Here is a 16,987-nt window from a genome sequence, read left to right as displayed (position 1 = left end):
CAGTACTGACCTTGTCGGACCTTTCTTCCTGGAAACACTTCAGCGAGAATATCCAGCTTTGCAAGTTGGACCCTCTTCCTCAGTAACGGGCAAACACATTGCAAGCTCCTTCCTCCAAACCCCAAACAAAGAATGATGTTATTTCCTGTGGCTGGCTCTGGGAGAGCTACATGGCGACACCAAATCATAGCAGCAGAAACAAAAACCACTGAAGTTATTTACTACTATTTTATTTAAAAAGTGATTACAAAATATTTTAGAAAGTTCTTAAGACCAAAAAAGCATAATACATTTAAAAAGACCACAGGTTTAGAATGGAAAAATATTTAAGCATTTCAAAATTATTTAAAAGGAAATTCAAGGCAACACTGGCAACAAAACTGTATAAAATTTTTATACAAAACCCTGCTGCACTATCATCCTGATTTAATAATCATTAAAAGTCACTTAAATTCTCAAAGATATTAAAAGTGATATAGTTCTGAACAGCATAAAATTTACTATCTAGAGAACTGCTTATGTTTACAGCAATAGACTAAAAAGATGAATTTCCATCTTAAAAGCACTACCAGCATCTTGAGTCATTACAAATTTATATAACCTTTCAAAAATTTCACAAAGATTTCCCTTCAGTGTAGAAAGCTTGGTATTTTTATTGCACAAATCTGAACGAGGATCACCACGATGGCCATTATGCAAAAATGTCTTGTGCAGAGCTCTGAGAATTGTGTGAGATGGCTTAACTGCTTTTTGAAGTTGGAGGGTGCAAAGGTAGGACTGTTATTGCAGTAGACCACAACCCTTCCCTGCTATTTTTAAGCACAGAGTGCAAGCAGTAAGGCACAATTTCTTCACATATTCAGAACCCAAAGGACACTGGTAGCATTGTGATTTTAACGTGTGCTAAACACCAAACACAAACATTAACATTCACAATCTACACAATGCCAGTGCAGTTTTTCAGAGCAGAAACTCACAGTCCAGCCACTTAACAACAAGTCCTCACACGTCCTGGAGAACCCTCTCCACCGATTCTCAAGGCACTGTAAACAAAGCCTGAAAGTGGGTGCAGAGCCTTTAAAATATTTTTGGATGGACTCAGCTGGAAAAGACAAAAGCTTTTAATGTGTCTGAGCAGGCTTGCAACACCACTGCCAAGCACTGTGGAAGGGAGAAGACAATCCCCAGATAGGTATACTGGGCCAGCTGCTTCTTTCCACAGGTTTTACTACCAGTTGAGACTGTACAGAGACGGTTACTTTGCAAACAGAAGAAATTTAAAGACGGTTGCTTGTAACAGCACTTCTGCCAGGGCTCCCACCACTCTCCTTAAACCCTAACCCACTTCAGTATAAAGCAGCCACCTTAATGTAAGTAATTTTAATAGCTGGTTTAAATAAAGTTTAAGCTGGTTTAAAGGCTGATTTCATCAGAAGCAGGCTGGGAAACAAGCAGACCACTTTGCTGACGGAGCACAGGAGGGGTAAGAGACATCCAGCCACACGCGCAGAGCTCCTGCAAAACCCGACATTTAATCTAGCTCCAAAACTGTTCGCTGGGATCCGTCAAAAGACAGATACTCAAAGCCTGGATCTGACACCAGAAGCATCAAAGGGGGCATGTCAAGACTGCAGGAGACCAGTCTGCTCAGCCACAGCAGCAAGGAAGCCTCTCCCCCACCTCGCCTGGGAGGGCAGAAGAGCTAGGAGGTACACACACCTGCCCCTTTCTCTTAGCAAGCTGATGAAGCAGTTAAGGAAATGACCTCACAGAGGCTGAGAGCAACATACACACTAGCAAACCTGCTTCTCAGCTATTTTTAAACAGAACAAAAAGAACACCTCATACTTGTAAGCCTTGCATTAATAGTACCACCATGCAGAGACTGTTAGCCAACAGAGTTTGGAAGCAACAATTAGCAATTGCCTTAAACCTATAACCAGTGCATGACTTGCTTGTAGCTAAATAGGATCTGAAGTGGAACAATATGTGTTGTTGTAAAGAACAGCAGGACTCTTCCTATTAGTAGGCTCCTGTAACATATGGGAAAACAACTAACAGGTTTCCCAAGAACTACCATTTGTCATTTTCATTAGCTGATGGCAACGCTTGCATCCCTTTCAGTCAGAGATGGGATCTGATCCTCAAATCTATACGTGGATCAGTCAATCGGTGAGAGAATAACTACCTACTTGGAACAGCTAAAATGAAAACGAAAAAACATGCCAAAACCCCTTCACTCTTAACAACCTGAAACATGCCAGGGTTGCCAACATGGATGTAGCAGGAGAATCCATCAAACCATTCTGTAAAGTTTGGTAGCATTTGTTTCAAAAGGCTTAACAGTCAGATCATGGGAGTCAGAAGATCTCAGTCAGAGTAACTTCTGACACCAACTCCTTGTGGCACGCTTTCATAAAAATAACTTGCTCTGTATTTCAGTTTCTCTCCAAAGTATCAGCAGTAAATATCACAGATAGGCCAAGGCAGAGAGATGACTTTCCAGATCCCTTTCGGTACCAGTATCTTCAGTTCAGGAATGGACACCAATAACAAAGCACTTAGGTGGGGAAATACCTACAGAAAAAGCAACCAAACCCCAGAACTCTATTCACATATGTTCAAGTGAGAAAAATTACCTCAAGATAAAAGCCCTGTCATGGTGCTGCATTGCTTAATAGATAGCAGCAGCAGCGTTACACTATATTTACAGCTTTTAATTATAGGTCAAGATTTAGAAACTACAGACGTTTTGATGTGAAAAAAAATTTAGTAGAATCCTGAGCAATAAAAACCAAACAACAAACAACCCACCCTTAGAATGTTAAACCGCAGATATGGAGACAATCCTTGAAGTAAGACCCTACAAATCATAGCAGGGTTGCTCCTCATTCAGGTAAGTGTTGTATCAGCAGTAACATCGCCTGTAAACAAAATGACTGTAATCTAGCCCGTTTCCAGACACAGCTACAGCAAGCTCTGTACACCTAGACTGAGATCAGGTTTTAGTGCAAATGGACACTAATAAATACAGAGGGGAAAAAAGCCAGTCCAAAGAGCCTTTCTGCTTCACAAAGCAGGAAATTCTATAAAGGAAACTATGTCTCTTAATGCATGGCTCTGAAAACAAGCTACAGCTTAAACATGATGCTTCGCAACACCTGTCAAAATTTTACATCCTCCAAGCAAAGTGTAGTGTTACGGTTAAGCCCAGACCTTAGAGAGAGAAGATCAAACTCATGTTCATCAGAAATTGGCAGCACAGGAAAAAAACCTCTGACCTTCTTTTACAGTCCTTTGTCTTACAACAGCTTCCTCATCCTTTTCCAATTACAGCCTGCTCAGCCAGTTTCTGGAGGGCTTAGTCTCAGTGTTGCCACAATAGGTTACAGGACAATACATCTGACAGACTAGGGTATTGATGAAAAGGAGTTAATGCCTGGAAGACACAGCAAATGTCATGAGTACTCAGACTAGAATTGTTTTTGCATAATCGGCTGCTTCTCATTTGTTTTGGTATTTTGGAACATCTGGCTTACAGCAATTTGCTCTACTTTTGAAGGCGTTCCTCTTAAGCAAGGTCTAGCAGTCTTGCTTCTAGCTCAGACACCTGAAAAATGCCTTTTCACCGCTTAATTTCTTTTACAGCCATCAACATCTGGTCTGATACGTCCATCACTTGTGTGATACGTGTTGCATCAGTAGTATTTCTTGCAGTCCTACAGCCTGTCACTTTTAAGCCAAATCAAGGGTACAAGTGCTTATTTACCTGTTTACCCACTAAGATAGTCAGCAGCAAGAAATCTTAAGCTCGTGCCATATTTATAAACAGAAATGTTGGGGTCCATAACCATTCTGGCAAAACTTACCATTATCTATGCATAAACAAGCTGCATGTGGTATGAACCTTGCAAGCAATATTCACCAGAATAGTACCAACATGCTGTAACATTTTTCCCATTGATGTTCAGATTGCTGCTTTTGGGGTTGCTTCATGAAAATATTTATTCTTCATCTTTTTTCTCTCACAGCTGGCTTTTCACGTTTCTTCCTGCAACTTTTATAGCTTTCAAAACAATCTGAAAGAAGATTCTGGCATACAAGTCCAAACTTTGACAATCATGGGGTACAAAACTGTCTCCTTAATATACCATTACATTACCCTCCCCATAAAACCCCTGCACTCACTATTCCATTAAGCTGATCTCCAGAGACAGAACTGAGACATACGAATAGTGAAAAAAAACCAAAACCCCTTGGATGAGGATAAGAGTTTCTGTAAGGCTCCAGTTAGGTATCCCTTTTACATTCACAGTTTTGACTGGCAAGTACGAAAATGAATCCTGCAGTACTGATTTATAACTCCTAACAGAAGTATTTGGTCCATTTATACAGAAAGTATGTATCTTCAGGGTATAGCTCAGAATTTATGCATCACACATTAACCTTTAGTATCAACTGTCAAAATCAAATTGCCACGCTTGTCCTTGTGTTATTCTACTTAGACGCCACTTATTTAGTGTATGTCACCTGGAGAGGTGGCAGGACCAGTTAATAAGCAGGTCCAGTTACCTCAGAACATGATGCTCAAGATGCCATTACTTGACCTAAGGATCCGTAAAAAATTGTGATGAGCAATGCATACAACATTAGAAGGAGAGACAGAAGGTGTTACCTACAGTGCACTGAAAGTTCATTTTAGTTTGCTCCATTCAAAAGAAAAAAAATTCCAAAAAGTTAGCTTTGTTTATTCAATGGCTGATTTTCTGTGGCACTCTGAGTGTTGCCAGGATTTTCAGAGCTTCCACTGGCGGTTTTTTTCTGTCTGTGAAAACGCTCTATAACCATTTCAGCTAAAAATGCACCACTTGCAAGAAATCCAAACACCTGTGAAAGTGAAAGGAATGTATGATTTTAAAATGTACAAATATTAACAGTATGCTAACATTGTTTAGAGAGATTTGCTGGACTATTTATGTATGTTAACGCTTACATATTGAGATTACAGTCCTCCTTAAATCAATAGTTCCCTTTACATTAGAAACAGATCAGAAATCATAATTCTAGCACAAGTAATGCAAAAGTTTTTACAGTTTTCATTCCTTAATCAAGTGTGAACCTTATATGTTCCAAGAAGCCCTTAACAGTAGAAGTATATTAATTTTATTGCAGAAATTAATTATTAAAGAAGCATGGCACTGGTGGTATAGCCGAGTATTTATCCGAGAGATGGCTGCTGATTAAAGGAAGTAAGTGAAGAAGAATAACACATGGAAGGTGAAGGGAGAGAAGATCTGCAGAGCCTAAGCAAGTCCTTACTGTGTCAGCAAGGGGGGATGGAAGGACATTTTGTTAAACACGTTTCATTATTAGTCATGGCAAGACAGTGGTAAGGAGAAGGGTTTTTTTAGCAGCTCTTTTCACGCAAGGAAATAAACACATGCATTATTCTAACTTCTACCTAAATTTTACATGACTGGTTTGCCCCAAAGCAATTTGACACTAGTAAGTCTTAAATCACAATAGTTGTTGTTTTTCCAGCTCCAGGAAAAAACCCGAAAGACTTTATACTCAAGACTATTAGGTCTGAATATATCAGCATCACAGAAGATGACTACACAAAAGTGTGTATCTGTAATAGCTCACACCGCCTGTGGAACAGAATTATTTTGTGTCTTTTCTGACTCATTTTTTCCTCAATCGAGAATAAAATCAAAATTTGATCTTTCAAACTAATATATTCAGCATTCAAATGTTATTCAAAAGAAGTGCCAAATGAGTGAAGAATTATCACATCCACAGCATCCCAAAGCCTCTTCAGCACCTTACCCTGAGCCTCTTCAGTGTTCCCTGGGTGATGGATGCCCTGTTGCTCTTCTAACTATTTCTGTCACTGAGGAAACCGCTCCTCTTACTGCAGCCTTTGCAAGTCAGCTTTCTCCACATATGCTTTGTAATGTCTGGCAAAAGACATGGTTTCTTGCTGACTTTGTGAGGGGGTGGTATTATGAAAGGACAATTGAGGAAAGAAATAGGCATTTCAGACATAAGGTATCGGAGAACTAGGGAAGCTGTGAGAGACGGCAACGTCGCAACAGTGACAGATGACAGGGAAAAATAAAGAGCCAAGGGAGTGAAGTCTGAGGACCCCAGAAGCAAGCTGCAAATGCTCGCGAGCTGGAAGTGCGCGCAGAGCTTTCCACCAATCCTGAGGAATGCCTGCTCTTTGGGTTTCCTACAGTAAGTTTCTGCAAGGTCTGAAATAGCTAATTCCTCCTAAAACGCTGCAACGCACTGAGTTCTATTCCCTGCCCAGTTTCTTCCCTGCAAGTTGAGTTTAAAGAGAGGAGAAATTAACATACAAAATAAATACAAAATAAATCATGCAATTTTAAAACTTACACATGCGACTTTTTCAACAGCAGACCCAGAGCTGGTTGCAGCAAGCACTATTGATGCTAACAAAAAACAGAAACCTATGGCTGGCATGGCCCACAAATTCTGCAAATATAAAAAAGTGAATGTTACAGAATTGTAGATATGCTACCTGAAAAAGAACAAGTATGACAACAGCAGCTGAGTTAATCTGCCAGTGAATTTATGCTTTGAAACTCTGATGCTAATGGAAGCTTCAGGAAATACATTTCACAACTGCATTCCAAACAACACTCAACTTTGTCAACTATTTAAAAGAGTCTGCATTACATACTTCCCTGGTTTTGTCTTCTTTAAATATTTCATTCATTTCACCCGACTTTTTTCACTATCAAATTCAAGCTCAGGTCAACCACGCTAACGTTATTCCCTATGTAAAGCATCTGGAAAATCAGAAACCTTTAACTAAATGTGCTTATGCAAATCTCTTACTACACTCCCTTATCTGTACCTTCATGTAAAAAACTTACTGTTTGCTCTGAAGACAAATAGGAAGGGACACTAAGACAGTACAATATTCTTACTGACTTTACAGGGCAACTTTGTGCTACTCCTGGATCTTCTGAAATATAAAAGCATGAACTGTAACGAGTGTATTACCAAAAAGGAGGTAGGCTACACCCAGTAGGAAAAGATAGCTTAATCAGGCAAGTTACAAGTATCATTCTGGCAGTAAACTGCATTCCATATAGGTAATATATGCAATGACTACGCAGTAGTATTAGTCTGCGTGAAGGACTTTGACACAAGTCCTAAAATCCTGCAGGTAACCAAATGACAATTTTGGAAAAGTTGTCAATATAAAAGGGACTCTCAAAGTTGACACATTTTTAAACTATAATCTACCCTTTAAATAAAGAAGAAAAGGTGATTCATTCTGCACAGCCTTTTTACTCCACAGTAGTCTTTAAGCACTTACGAGAAAAGGTTTTAAAAAAAAAAATTCCTTACCCCTCTCCGTACTTTATCTTTCCCAAGTGTTTCATATATATTAGTGCAATACACACACAGGATCACGAGGCTCAAAAGAAAGGCACTGCAGCTTACGAATTCAAAGAAGTAAAGTCCACCACACATGATGCAATTCTGCACAATTTCTTCAAAAATAACAGCCAGAAGAGAGAGAATCTGCAAAGAAATAACACGCTTGAGTTGGATCAGTCTCTAACATCTTCAGGAAACAGCCATGCCTGATAAGAACATTAATAAAGACAGCTGTAGCAAAAATCTTCAATCTACAAAGAACTTGGTAAAATTCTACACTGTTTTCTTACAGGCAGAAATAATTATATAGTGACACAGTTTACACTTGCTGTTAAAGTTCGTCAATAAACTACGCTTAGGTAAGCTGAGCACTCACCGCCAAATACAGGCTTCTTGATTAGACAGACAAGATTCCCAATTTGTGGTTTTGTGCACTTGCCAGTTGGAAGCAGACAAAGCAGGCAGCGTGGAGACACATACTGCTCAGAGCGAGCAAAAATGCTATTGCTTACTGCTTACAATTGCACTTAATTTTAAATGAGTTTGGGTTCAGGGTAGAGGGGGAAACTGGATGGCATTGACACAGTCGGCTCCCTCCCTGAAAATTTACAGCTGACGTTACCTCCTTCAATAAAGCTTCAGAGAAAGAGGATATAGCTAATGCCTCAAGTGCTTATGACCCGGTAACAACAGGAGCTCAGCTGTACTTGTAGGAACCAAAACGTTAAACTATGTTTAAGCCATGTTGGACAGTGTTTAATCTACGCAGAAGCTTATGTTCACCTTCTGCTACAGTATATTTTGAGGAACGAACGTGAATTAATTCCTGTACAGTCACCATACATCTGCTGCTGGACTTTCCACTGTTATATTGTACAAAAAAGAATATTGCTTTATTTATACATTTTCTCATTTTGGCCACTTCTTGATAGTTTCCTTCATCCCTTAAAATTGACACAGCATTATAGATCCTTGTAGTAAGGAGTTCACCAAATTAAAACAAAACCATTGTAGGAATCAGGCTCCATCATAAAATGAAGACTGATGTAAGGATTATGATCATATTTTTGGTAAGAGTATATGGGCAATAATTAGGTTGACAGTTCTTCTTTAAAAAAAATTAGTTTAAAAAACCCCTATAAAATTCAGAATTGCTCTTGGAAAATAACCATCAGCCTCAGGTTTCAGTTTTCTGACAGTAAAACTAAGAACAACAATTTAGCATGTGGGAACTGTAAATTCCCCCCACTAAGCCAGACCTCAGAAGGGCACTTCCAAGCATCATATTTTGAAAACGCTGCAATCATATAAAGTAAACAGGATCTCAGAAAGGGAAAGAACCCGAGCTGGGAAACACAGTATTACTATCAGGCTTCCACATACTTCCCTTCTCTCCCACAGCAGCTGGCAAGGCAAACTTCTCAGCAGCCTTCGCACCTAAAATTGTGACTACAATGGCTGTCCAAAGGAATGTTTTGAACTCTGAACTTCCAATTTTCAAGTATTTTTTGGCATTTCAAAAGATTTGCCTACAGCTGCGTCCAATGACTTTTAATTTTGCATTTTTCACAAGGTCAGCTAAAGCGTATGTTTTCATGCAGTGTTCTAGCTCTCTTTTATCAGCACTGAAAACTGAATGCCATCACTTTCACCTGGGCTGAAACAGAACAGAAAATAAACCTGCCCTGAAAAGAATTTATAAGCCCAGATAACCATAGTATGATCTAAGTAACTAAAAAAAACAAACCCTGAGTATACAAAGGAGCAGAAAGAAATCCCACTCAAAGAGTAGCTATAAAGGGTTCAGTATCAAGTAAATGAAATTTACCAAGTGGAATCCTATGTGGGACTCGTCCAAGTCAATATTCAATTTTCTCTAGTTATTTCTGGTATTAGTCAGAAGATTATCATCTCTATTATTCATCTGCATTTTAGTAACATCCCGCTATTAGATACAGTATAAATGCATGAGCCACTTTAAACAAGCCAGGAGACTCCACATTTCGTTCAGTTTCCCAAGAATTGTTCTGCCAGAGATCCCACTTCATCCATCAGTGTTAGTCCTGGGATAAATGCAGACCTCTACAGGCTTATATGAAACAGCCAAAGCTCCTTCTGTTTTGTTGAAGAATAGGTACAGGCCATAAACTTCTAATTCTTTAGGAGCATATCAAGCAGCTGTCCATCCTATTTAGGATAATCATAATTTTCCTTCCCTACCTGGAAAGCTTTTAAAATAATGCTTCTGTTCAGGTAAGTAGTTTAAGACATTGGTACACCATTAAATTTGCATATGAAAAAGCTTATTTTAGTCAGTGAACCTGCTTACATAAACCATCTGCTTGTCTGGGAGCAACAGCCAGCAGATCTTACTTTATTGATCTCCAGTAGATGAAATAAAAGTTTACGTCCTGTTATATTTATTTACTTACTTACTTACTATTTATACACTGTTAGAAAACATATTTTTTGGCAGCATTACTATTACCTTTGCCAGCACTCAAGAATCTTGCATTTTTGGTTGAGGGTCTTGACTGTGCACAAGGCCAAGTTTAAAACCCAAATGTTCTCTTTTCTGCAATGCTGAACTCATAAGAAAGGGTTGGAAATCACCTACAATCCCCATGAGCATGAGACATCTGACTAAAAAGCCACTTTGTTGGCTGAAAAAAATGTACCCTGACAGATATTTACAGTCAGCTGTCCTTTCCCAGTGTCTGTTTCACTACCTCCCTGCCAGTACTTACATGATGCTCCTCGTGTCCCTATCAGCAGTCACACAGGCACATTTCGGAAAAGCCCACCACTGAGCACAGAGCAGAAGCCTGAACCATGTGCCCAGCTGCTGAATGTGTTCAGGAGTAACATTACAGATAGCAAAAAGCAAGCAGAATATAAGCCTTTTATTTCCTGGTGGGCACAGGACTGTCCAACATAAAGCGATGCAATGTGACGTCTCGTGCAATGGGCCACCACCAACACCGCATGTTTCTGGCGCAATTTTCTAACATGAATGACAGGAGAAACGAGCCTGATTTCGGCACAGACAGTGCGGCGTGACCACCTTACAGATGGGCCGCAGGAGAGGCAGGTCCAGATCTGATAACCCAGCAAGCCCTTCCCTGTTCTCCTGCCTCTACCCTGAGGCTCAGCCAAAGGCTGCTACCTCCCGCTTTCATCCACCGTGGCCCTCAGAAGAAAACAGGAAGCTTTCCGTGAGGTTTCCCTCTGATTTACAACCCCAACGCCAGCAGGCTGCTAATCCAGGCTGGTTCAGCACCCAACCTCGGTGGCACGATGCACACGGTCGTCGGATGCCAGCACCTGCTCTGGTAACTGCCACGTGAAAAAGGCACAAGCCTGTTACTTCCCCACCACAAAATGGTCTGAACCTGTAGAGACGACGGCGTTATAAGACACCGTGTGTGTGTGCCTTCCACCCGAGTAGTTCCGTGCCCGACAGCCAGGCTGGGCCGGGCTCCCCGCGGCCCGAGGAGCTCCCCTCACGGCTGCGGGCCGCCGCGCCCCCGCCCGCGCTCTGCCAGGCAGCAGTTCAGTAAGCGGCGGGGCGGGGGGGGGGGGGGCTGCCCTAACGCCGGCGGTCACCTTCACACGCCCGTTTCCACACCGACGCTGCGCTTCTGACAAGCGGGGACACCTGTAAAGCCGGCGGGCGGCTGTCGCTGGACGCGCGGCCTCTCCCGCCCCCTCGGGGCCGCCGCTCTGCCCGGGGGCGCTGGCTCCGCGCACGGCCCGCCACGGCCCCGGCGGCGGGGGCACACGGCCCCGGCCTGTGGGGAGCCACGGCCCAGGCCCCGGCGGCGGGGGGACACGGCCTGTGGGGGCCTGCGGAGGCGGGCGGGCGGTCAGTCGGCAACGGCCGCCCCGGCCGCGCTCCCCGCCGCGCTGAGGAGAGAGGAGAGCACTCACCGCCTGTAGCGCTTTGGTCGGCAGCCGCCATCCCCGCAGGTGCTGCAGGCTGCAGCTGAAGGGGCAGCGGGACGGCTTGGTCTGCGGCTCGGTGGTCGCGTTGTAGACGGCGCCGTTCTCCATGGCCGCGCCAGCTGCCCGCAGCGGGAAAGCGAAAGCAAAAGGGCGGCGGCGGGAAAGGGAAGGGGAAGGGAGGGGAGGGGAGGGGAGGGCAGCGGCCCCGCCGGGACCGAGGCGCTTCCTGCGGCGAGCACCACCCCCGGCGGCGGGGCGGGGGCGCTGAGGGGCGGCGGGGCCGCCTCAGCCCCGGGGCCGGTCTCGGCGCCGTGGGGGCCGCGCGTTCAGGAGGGTTTACAAGGGAATTCGCTTTCCCGTCGTCACACGAGGTTACGACATCAGAAGGATTTTTTAAGGCAAAGCTTCCATGCCCTGCTGTCAGCGAGGGAAAAGACGAGCGCCCCGGGCCCCACTGCCATGGCCAGCCCAGAGCAAGCCACCGGTTTTGGCACCTGCATAAGCACAGATTGGGCCTGTTGTGTGTGAGCAAAGGTGCGTTGTGTGCACTTCAATATTATTAACGTAGTATCTACACAAGAACTATGGTCCTTCATAGTCAAGTTAGGTATACCTCGCCTGCTTCAGTTCAGTTGAATGCAATCTACGGACAGACAAGGTGGGGATTTGCTTCCCTCACCTGCGCACTGCACGCTGAGGGAGCAGAGTGGCCATGCTGCCTTGGAGCCACGCTGCAGGGACCCGCGAGCCAGGCACCGTTTTTAACTCCACCAAGGGCCACCATTCACTGGACAGACGGAGCAGTACGGGCCTGATAAGCAGTCAGGCCATGCTCTGTGCTGAGCACGTACCAACGGGCCACATGTAACCTCTCCTGGTAAGACAGCATGAACCAGGGAACATGCGGGGTAGCTGGGCAGGATGGTACGGACTTGTCTGTGCCATAACCGATGTTTGGCTGCAGGAATCTGCTTGAGAGGCAAAGGAGTAGGGCAAGTTCCATAATTCCTAAGACATGTGAGTTTGCGCTTGAGTAAGGTGTCGACATGGGTGTGCCCCAGCTGCTGCCCAGGGTTGGAATGACAAGTCTGACATGGCTCCTGCTGGCAGCATCCCAGGCTGCAGGACTGAGCAGGCAGGTGTAGTCAGTAATGTTACTAGTACCACGTACAAGTCCTCAGTGCCTTCATAACGTTTTTTTTTTTTTACATTAATACATTATAAATAAGTTTACAGAACAGAGGCTGGCATCTCTCTTCTGAAGGAAATTCCCTTTTTGTTTTGCTTCCTTCCTTGATAACATCTCAAAACTGGCTGAATAACTCCAAAGCCACAAAGTGTCTGACTTGGCTCTGCTGTGGTCTGAATTAACGGAGGCAGAAGCAATCGTCAGTTCAAGGTGTTTGGTAGCATCTAAGGCTATTTCATAGTTGTCCCCTTTTTAATCTTCACTGACGTCTTAACGCAGCATTGCTAGATTATGAACACAGATGTTAGTGCTAAAGACAACTGTCTTGAGGAGAGGTTGCTCTTCAAGGTGTCACAGAAACACAAGACAAGCCTACAAAACATAAAATGTATGGCAGCCTTTTTCTAGTTACTGCTGTCTTCGAGAGTTGTTTTCTCCTGTTCAGGCCTTCTCCAGGAAATACATATCAATGATGTGTGAATTATAAAGGCTAGCTTGCCATTTAAAGCGTAACTTATTTGGGCCACTTTATTTACTTATTTATAAAGAGGTGCAGGAAAAGCAAAACAACAGTAATGCTACTGTAACGGTAAGATCTTGTGACGGAGAAGGAATGAAAGAAAACTGGGCAACAGCACAGGACCTAATAGCTTAAAGAAACATCAAACATTGTGTTGAAACATAGAAATGCTGCCTCTCACACAAGCTGCAGGTGTTCTTCACCCTTCTCATCAGCACTGCCTTTCAGGTATAGTATCTCTCCTTTGAAGAAGGAATGCAAATCAGAACAATAGTTACAATAAATAACAACCCTGTTTAACGCAAATAACTGTCATTAGCTGACTGTGATGTAATGGAAATCCCATTCCAGATGCACATCTATTCATTTCCTTCTGTTTATGTGCGACACTTAACAAAGTTTTCCAAAGGGAGAAGCCTTTCTTAGCCCTTCCACGGCCTCTGCTGGAATGATGGGACCAGAGCTAAAGGCAGGACATGGTGGCAGAGAAGCAGCCCTGGAGTTAGATTGTGAGCTGCTGGTAACATCTCCAGCCAGCCAGGCAGAGTGGGAGAGTGGTGGAAGCAAATTAGTGATGAGTGACCTAGTTTTCTCCCTCATTACATCTTCTCCAAAGATACCCACCATAGTGACCAAAAAGCAATACCAATGAAGTTGAGAAAGCCACCTCATTAGGAGAGAATACAGTGTACACAGTGTTGCTGTACGACAGCTACCACTCCTACCACTCCTTGCCGACGTTGAAATAATTTATGAAAAAGTGTGACTGAAGCTCCTTGAAGCAGTCGAGTAAATGCAGCCACTGGAATAAGGTGGATACAGGCCAGGGCTGCATTACTGTTTTCATAAAGTGATGCCCTGGTGGCTCTTTGACACTACAGTATGATGCTAAAGCCCAAGTCCCTCGTGCTCACAATCAGCAGCAGGGCTCCACTGACCTCACGAATGGATATTCTCCTTTTTCCATGTTCCTAAATGCCATTGTGGGTTTGGGTATTTTTTTGCTTTTCTTCTCAGAGGGCAAAGGAGAAGGAAGTAGAAGAACGAGAAAGCAGCTTAAAAGCCCAAACCGGTGAAGGAGCTGGACTCAAGTTTCATTCGAAGGGTGGTGAGGCTTAGTGCTGCTACACAATTCAGGAAGCTCCACCGAAGCCAGCCAGTCAGAAGCACAGCTCTCCCCCTGGTCTCTGTTCTGGTGTTCCTGGGGAAAATCTCAACAGCTTTTGTTCACGACTCTAGTCCCATGTGATACATGGAGTAAATACAGGATGACTAGCTAGCAAATGGAACCTTCCGAGTACTGCGACTAAAAGCTCAAAAAAAGAGACTTCAACATATTGCATCTACTGAAGCTTCTTCAGCTCTTTGAGGTTCTATTTTTGGCCTCAGTATTGCAGCTGAACTTCACAAACCCCGATCACCATACTAACATGCTAGAACGTGTGATTTTTAAACAGCTGAAGATGAAGAATTAGCATGTTTAACAGCCATTTCTGCATATCCCTTATGGCACAAGAGAAAAAATCCCCGCTCAACTCTCCACATTTCCCAAATGCAGGGTTAAGCCAACTCTTGTCAGTGGTTTTCTGCATACACCTGCATGGCACAGAGAAGCATAAAGCTACGAGGTATTCAATAGGCAATGGCTCTGCAGTTGTCCTGCTGCAAATTAAGTTTGCCCTGCAAAAAGACGCTGCAGCCAAACAGACTGGTATTTGCATTTCAGACGTAGCACTAGACATTTAAGGTTAGTATAATATGGTAGTTCATATAACCTAAAAGTCACATATACATTTCAGAGATTTCCAGTTTCAGCTGAAAACTATGCACTTTCTGGAAATAAAGTGGCTATTTACTCAAAGGTTTCAAGCTTAAAATCTGCAGACCAGCTTTGTTACAAACGGTATACTTAAAGAGCTAATGTAGGAACATGGTAGAGACAAGGAAGGAATTAATAAAATTCCCGTTTCGTTTGAAACAAATCAGCTCCTTGTCTACATAGAACTAGCCCTGAAAAGTCTAAAAGAATTTTCGTTTATTTTGTAGTGTTTTTGCAGTACTCTTACCACAAAGCATGAATTATTCTTTATCAAAAATCATCCCCTGTAGCTCTTGTATTACCTCTTTGCTGCATCTTGTGTACTAGACTGAAACTTCGTACCAATTGACACTAAAGTATTAAAGGCACACAAGAGCGATTAGAAGCAAAATTGAAGTTATTCATGGTGTTCTTTTAAAATTAGGGTCATCGCAAACCTAACCCATCTACAGCTTAGGGCACAAAAGCACAATAAAGGATTATGAAAAAGTATTGTTGCCAAATTAGCTTTACTGCTTTACCCAATTTATTATTTAGTTTTGGTGCCTAACTTGATGGTGAAGGAGAACAGCGAGAAGGATTTACTGGCGCTACGTTTTGTGAAAAGGGCTTTCTGTCACAGAAAGTCATTTTGCATGATAGTTCTGTGAAATCCCATGTTAATTGTCTACTCTTACCAAAGCAGTAGTCAGGGGAATTGCAACTCAAGAGGACAAAGCAACCAGCCCAGCAGTCTCGGTCTCAGGGGGAAACAAGAAGCCAAAGCCATGAGGTTACACCGAAACACATTCTCATGTGTTTTCCTTTCGCAGTGTAGTAATGACATCTTAAAAGTCTTTTTTTTCCCCCCTCCCCCCCCACCCCCCAAACAGCATGAACAGACTGTAGATAGATAGTGACAGCAGTATTAAGAGAATCTGAACCTTGAGGGAAGCAGGCTACCCTAGTCTTACAGAATGAAAAGGTGTGGTAGGGAGACAGCTTTTTTGTAATTAAAAAAAAAAAAAAAAAAAATCAACAAAACAGCTGTCTTAGTTTAGGGAAGAAAAATTTACTATCTTTAAATATGCAGAAGTGACATTTTGCCAACTCTGTCTTAAGTGAAATTATAATGAGGAGTTACCAAGGTTTTCCCCTGTCCCAGCCTCCACAAAAATCAGGGCACCTAGTGCAATAGCTCTTCTAGCTTTCCAGCTATAGCAAGGGTGTTGTTCTTTGGCAGATGCTCAAGTGAACTAAATGAAAGATTGCAGGAGCTCAAGTTTTCTTTCAAAAACCTGGACAGTGCCAGCTAGTTTAACATGTTGGTAGGGTGAAACTTTTGAATTTTGGGGCAGCCCATAGCACTGCGGTTGTACAAGGAAGCGTACTGGTGATTATTACAAGCAGGACCCATTCTCTCAAGCACACTTCAAATTCTGTTTCAAGAAGTTTACATACAGAATCTAGAGAATTGTTCTGATACTGATGCATGCCATGCATCCATGATTGGAAACTTAATTTTTTTTCTTCAAGACATAATTTATTCTATACAGTTGTTCATCAGCAGGCCATGCATTTCCCCATATGCCACCTTTACTGAATCGCTGCCACAAGCAAAATTTTAAGGACTCCAGTTTGAACAATTGATACATAGTTAAGAACCTCTACTGAAACTTGTCAGTCCACAATTCAATATTCAGAGTAAATTTTAACAAGTATGCTTAACTTTAGAGAGTTCAATGCACAAAACCCCATACGTTATTCTTAAGTAAATTTAAGTATTTTGAAAACACAGAGGTAATTCACTAGAACTCCTACAGAATGCAGGAGGTGGAGGAGACCAGTACCACCATGTTCAAAATGAAGATTTACCCTCTCCTCTTCAGTGTTTCAGAAGTCTTCTAAATAATCAGAGAAATTAACCTAAGATTTGTTGATTTAAGAAACCAGATAATCTGAACTCAAAGTTGTCTCTTGGCAATCATTTGATCAGGGTATGCTTTTTACACTTCCTATTCTGTGACTATCAGTAGAAAGCAACCACAAACTTCACACAGAACAGTAAAGTGATGCTCAACATTTGTGTACTGAAAGCTCAAGTAAAGTCCCAACC

The 16,987-nt window shown here is 42.7% G+C and overlaps 1 protein-coding gene across 1 annotated transcript; it reads right to left on the bottom strand.

Moving 5' to 3' along the window:
* Positions 1-4,676: 4,676 nt before the first annotated feature.
* CMTM6 (CKLF like MARVEL transmembrane domain containing 6) lies at positions 4,677-11,547 on the bottom strand. Its single transcript, XM_037383469.1, has 4 exons — positions 11,350-11,547; positions 7,387-7,563; positions 6,403-6,501; positions 4,677-4,887 (listed from the first exon to the last, which is right to left on the bottom strand). The coding sequence occupies exons 1-4, from the start codon at positions 11,470-11,472 to the stop codon at positions 4,738-4,740; spliced, it is 549 nt and encodes a 182-aa protein (XP_037239366.1). The 5' UTR covers positions 11,473-11,547; the 3' UTR covers positions 4,677-4,737.
* Between the last annotated feature and the right edge of the window lie 5,440 nt (positions 11,548-16,987).

This window comes from Falco rusticolus, chromosome 4, assembly GCF_015220075.1.
Source record: "Falco rusticolus isolate bFalRus1 chromosome 4, bFalRus1.pri, whole genome shotgun sequence".
Taxonomy (NCBI): Eukaryota; Metazoa; Chordata; class Aves; order Falconiformes; family Falconidae; genus Falco; species Falco rusticolus.
This window is presented reverse-complemented; position numbering and strand designations above follow the sequence as displayed.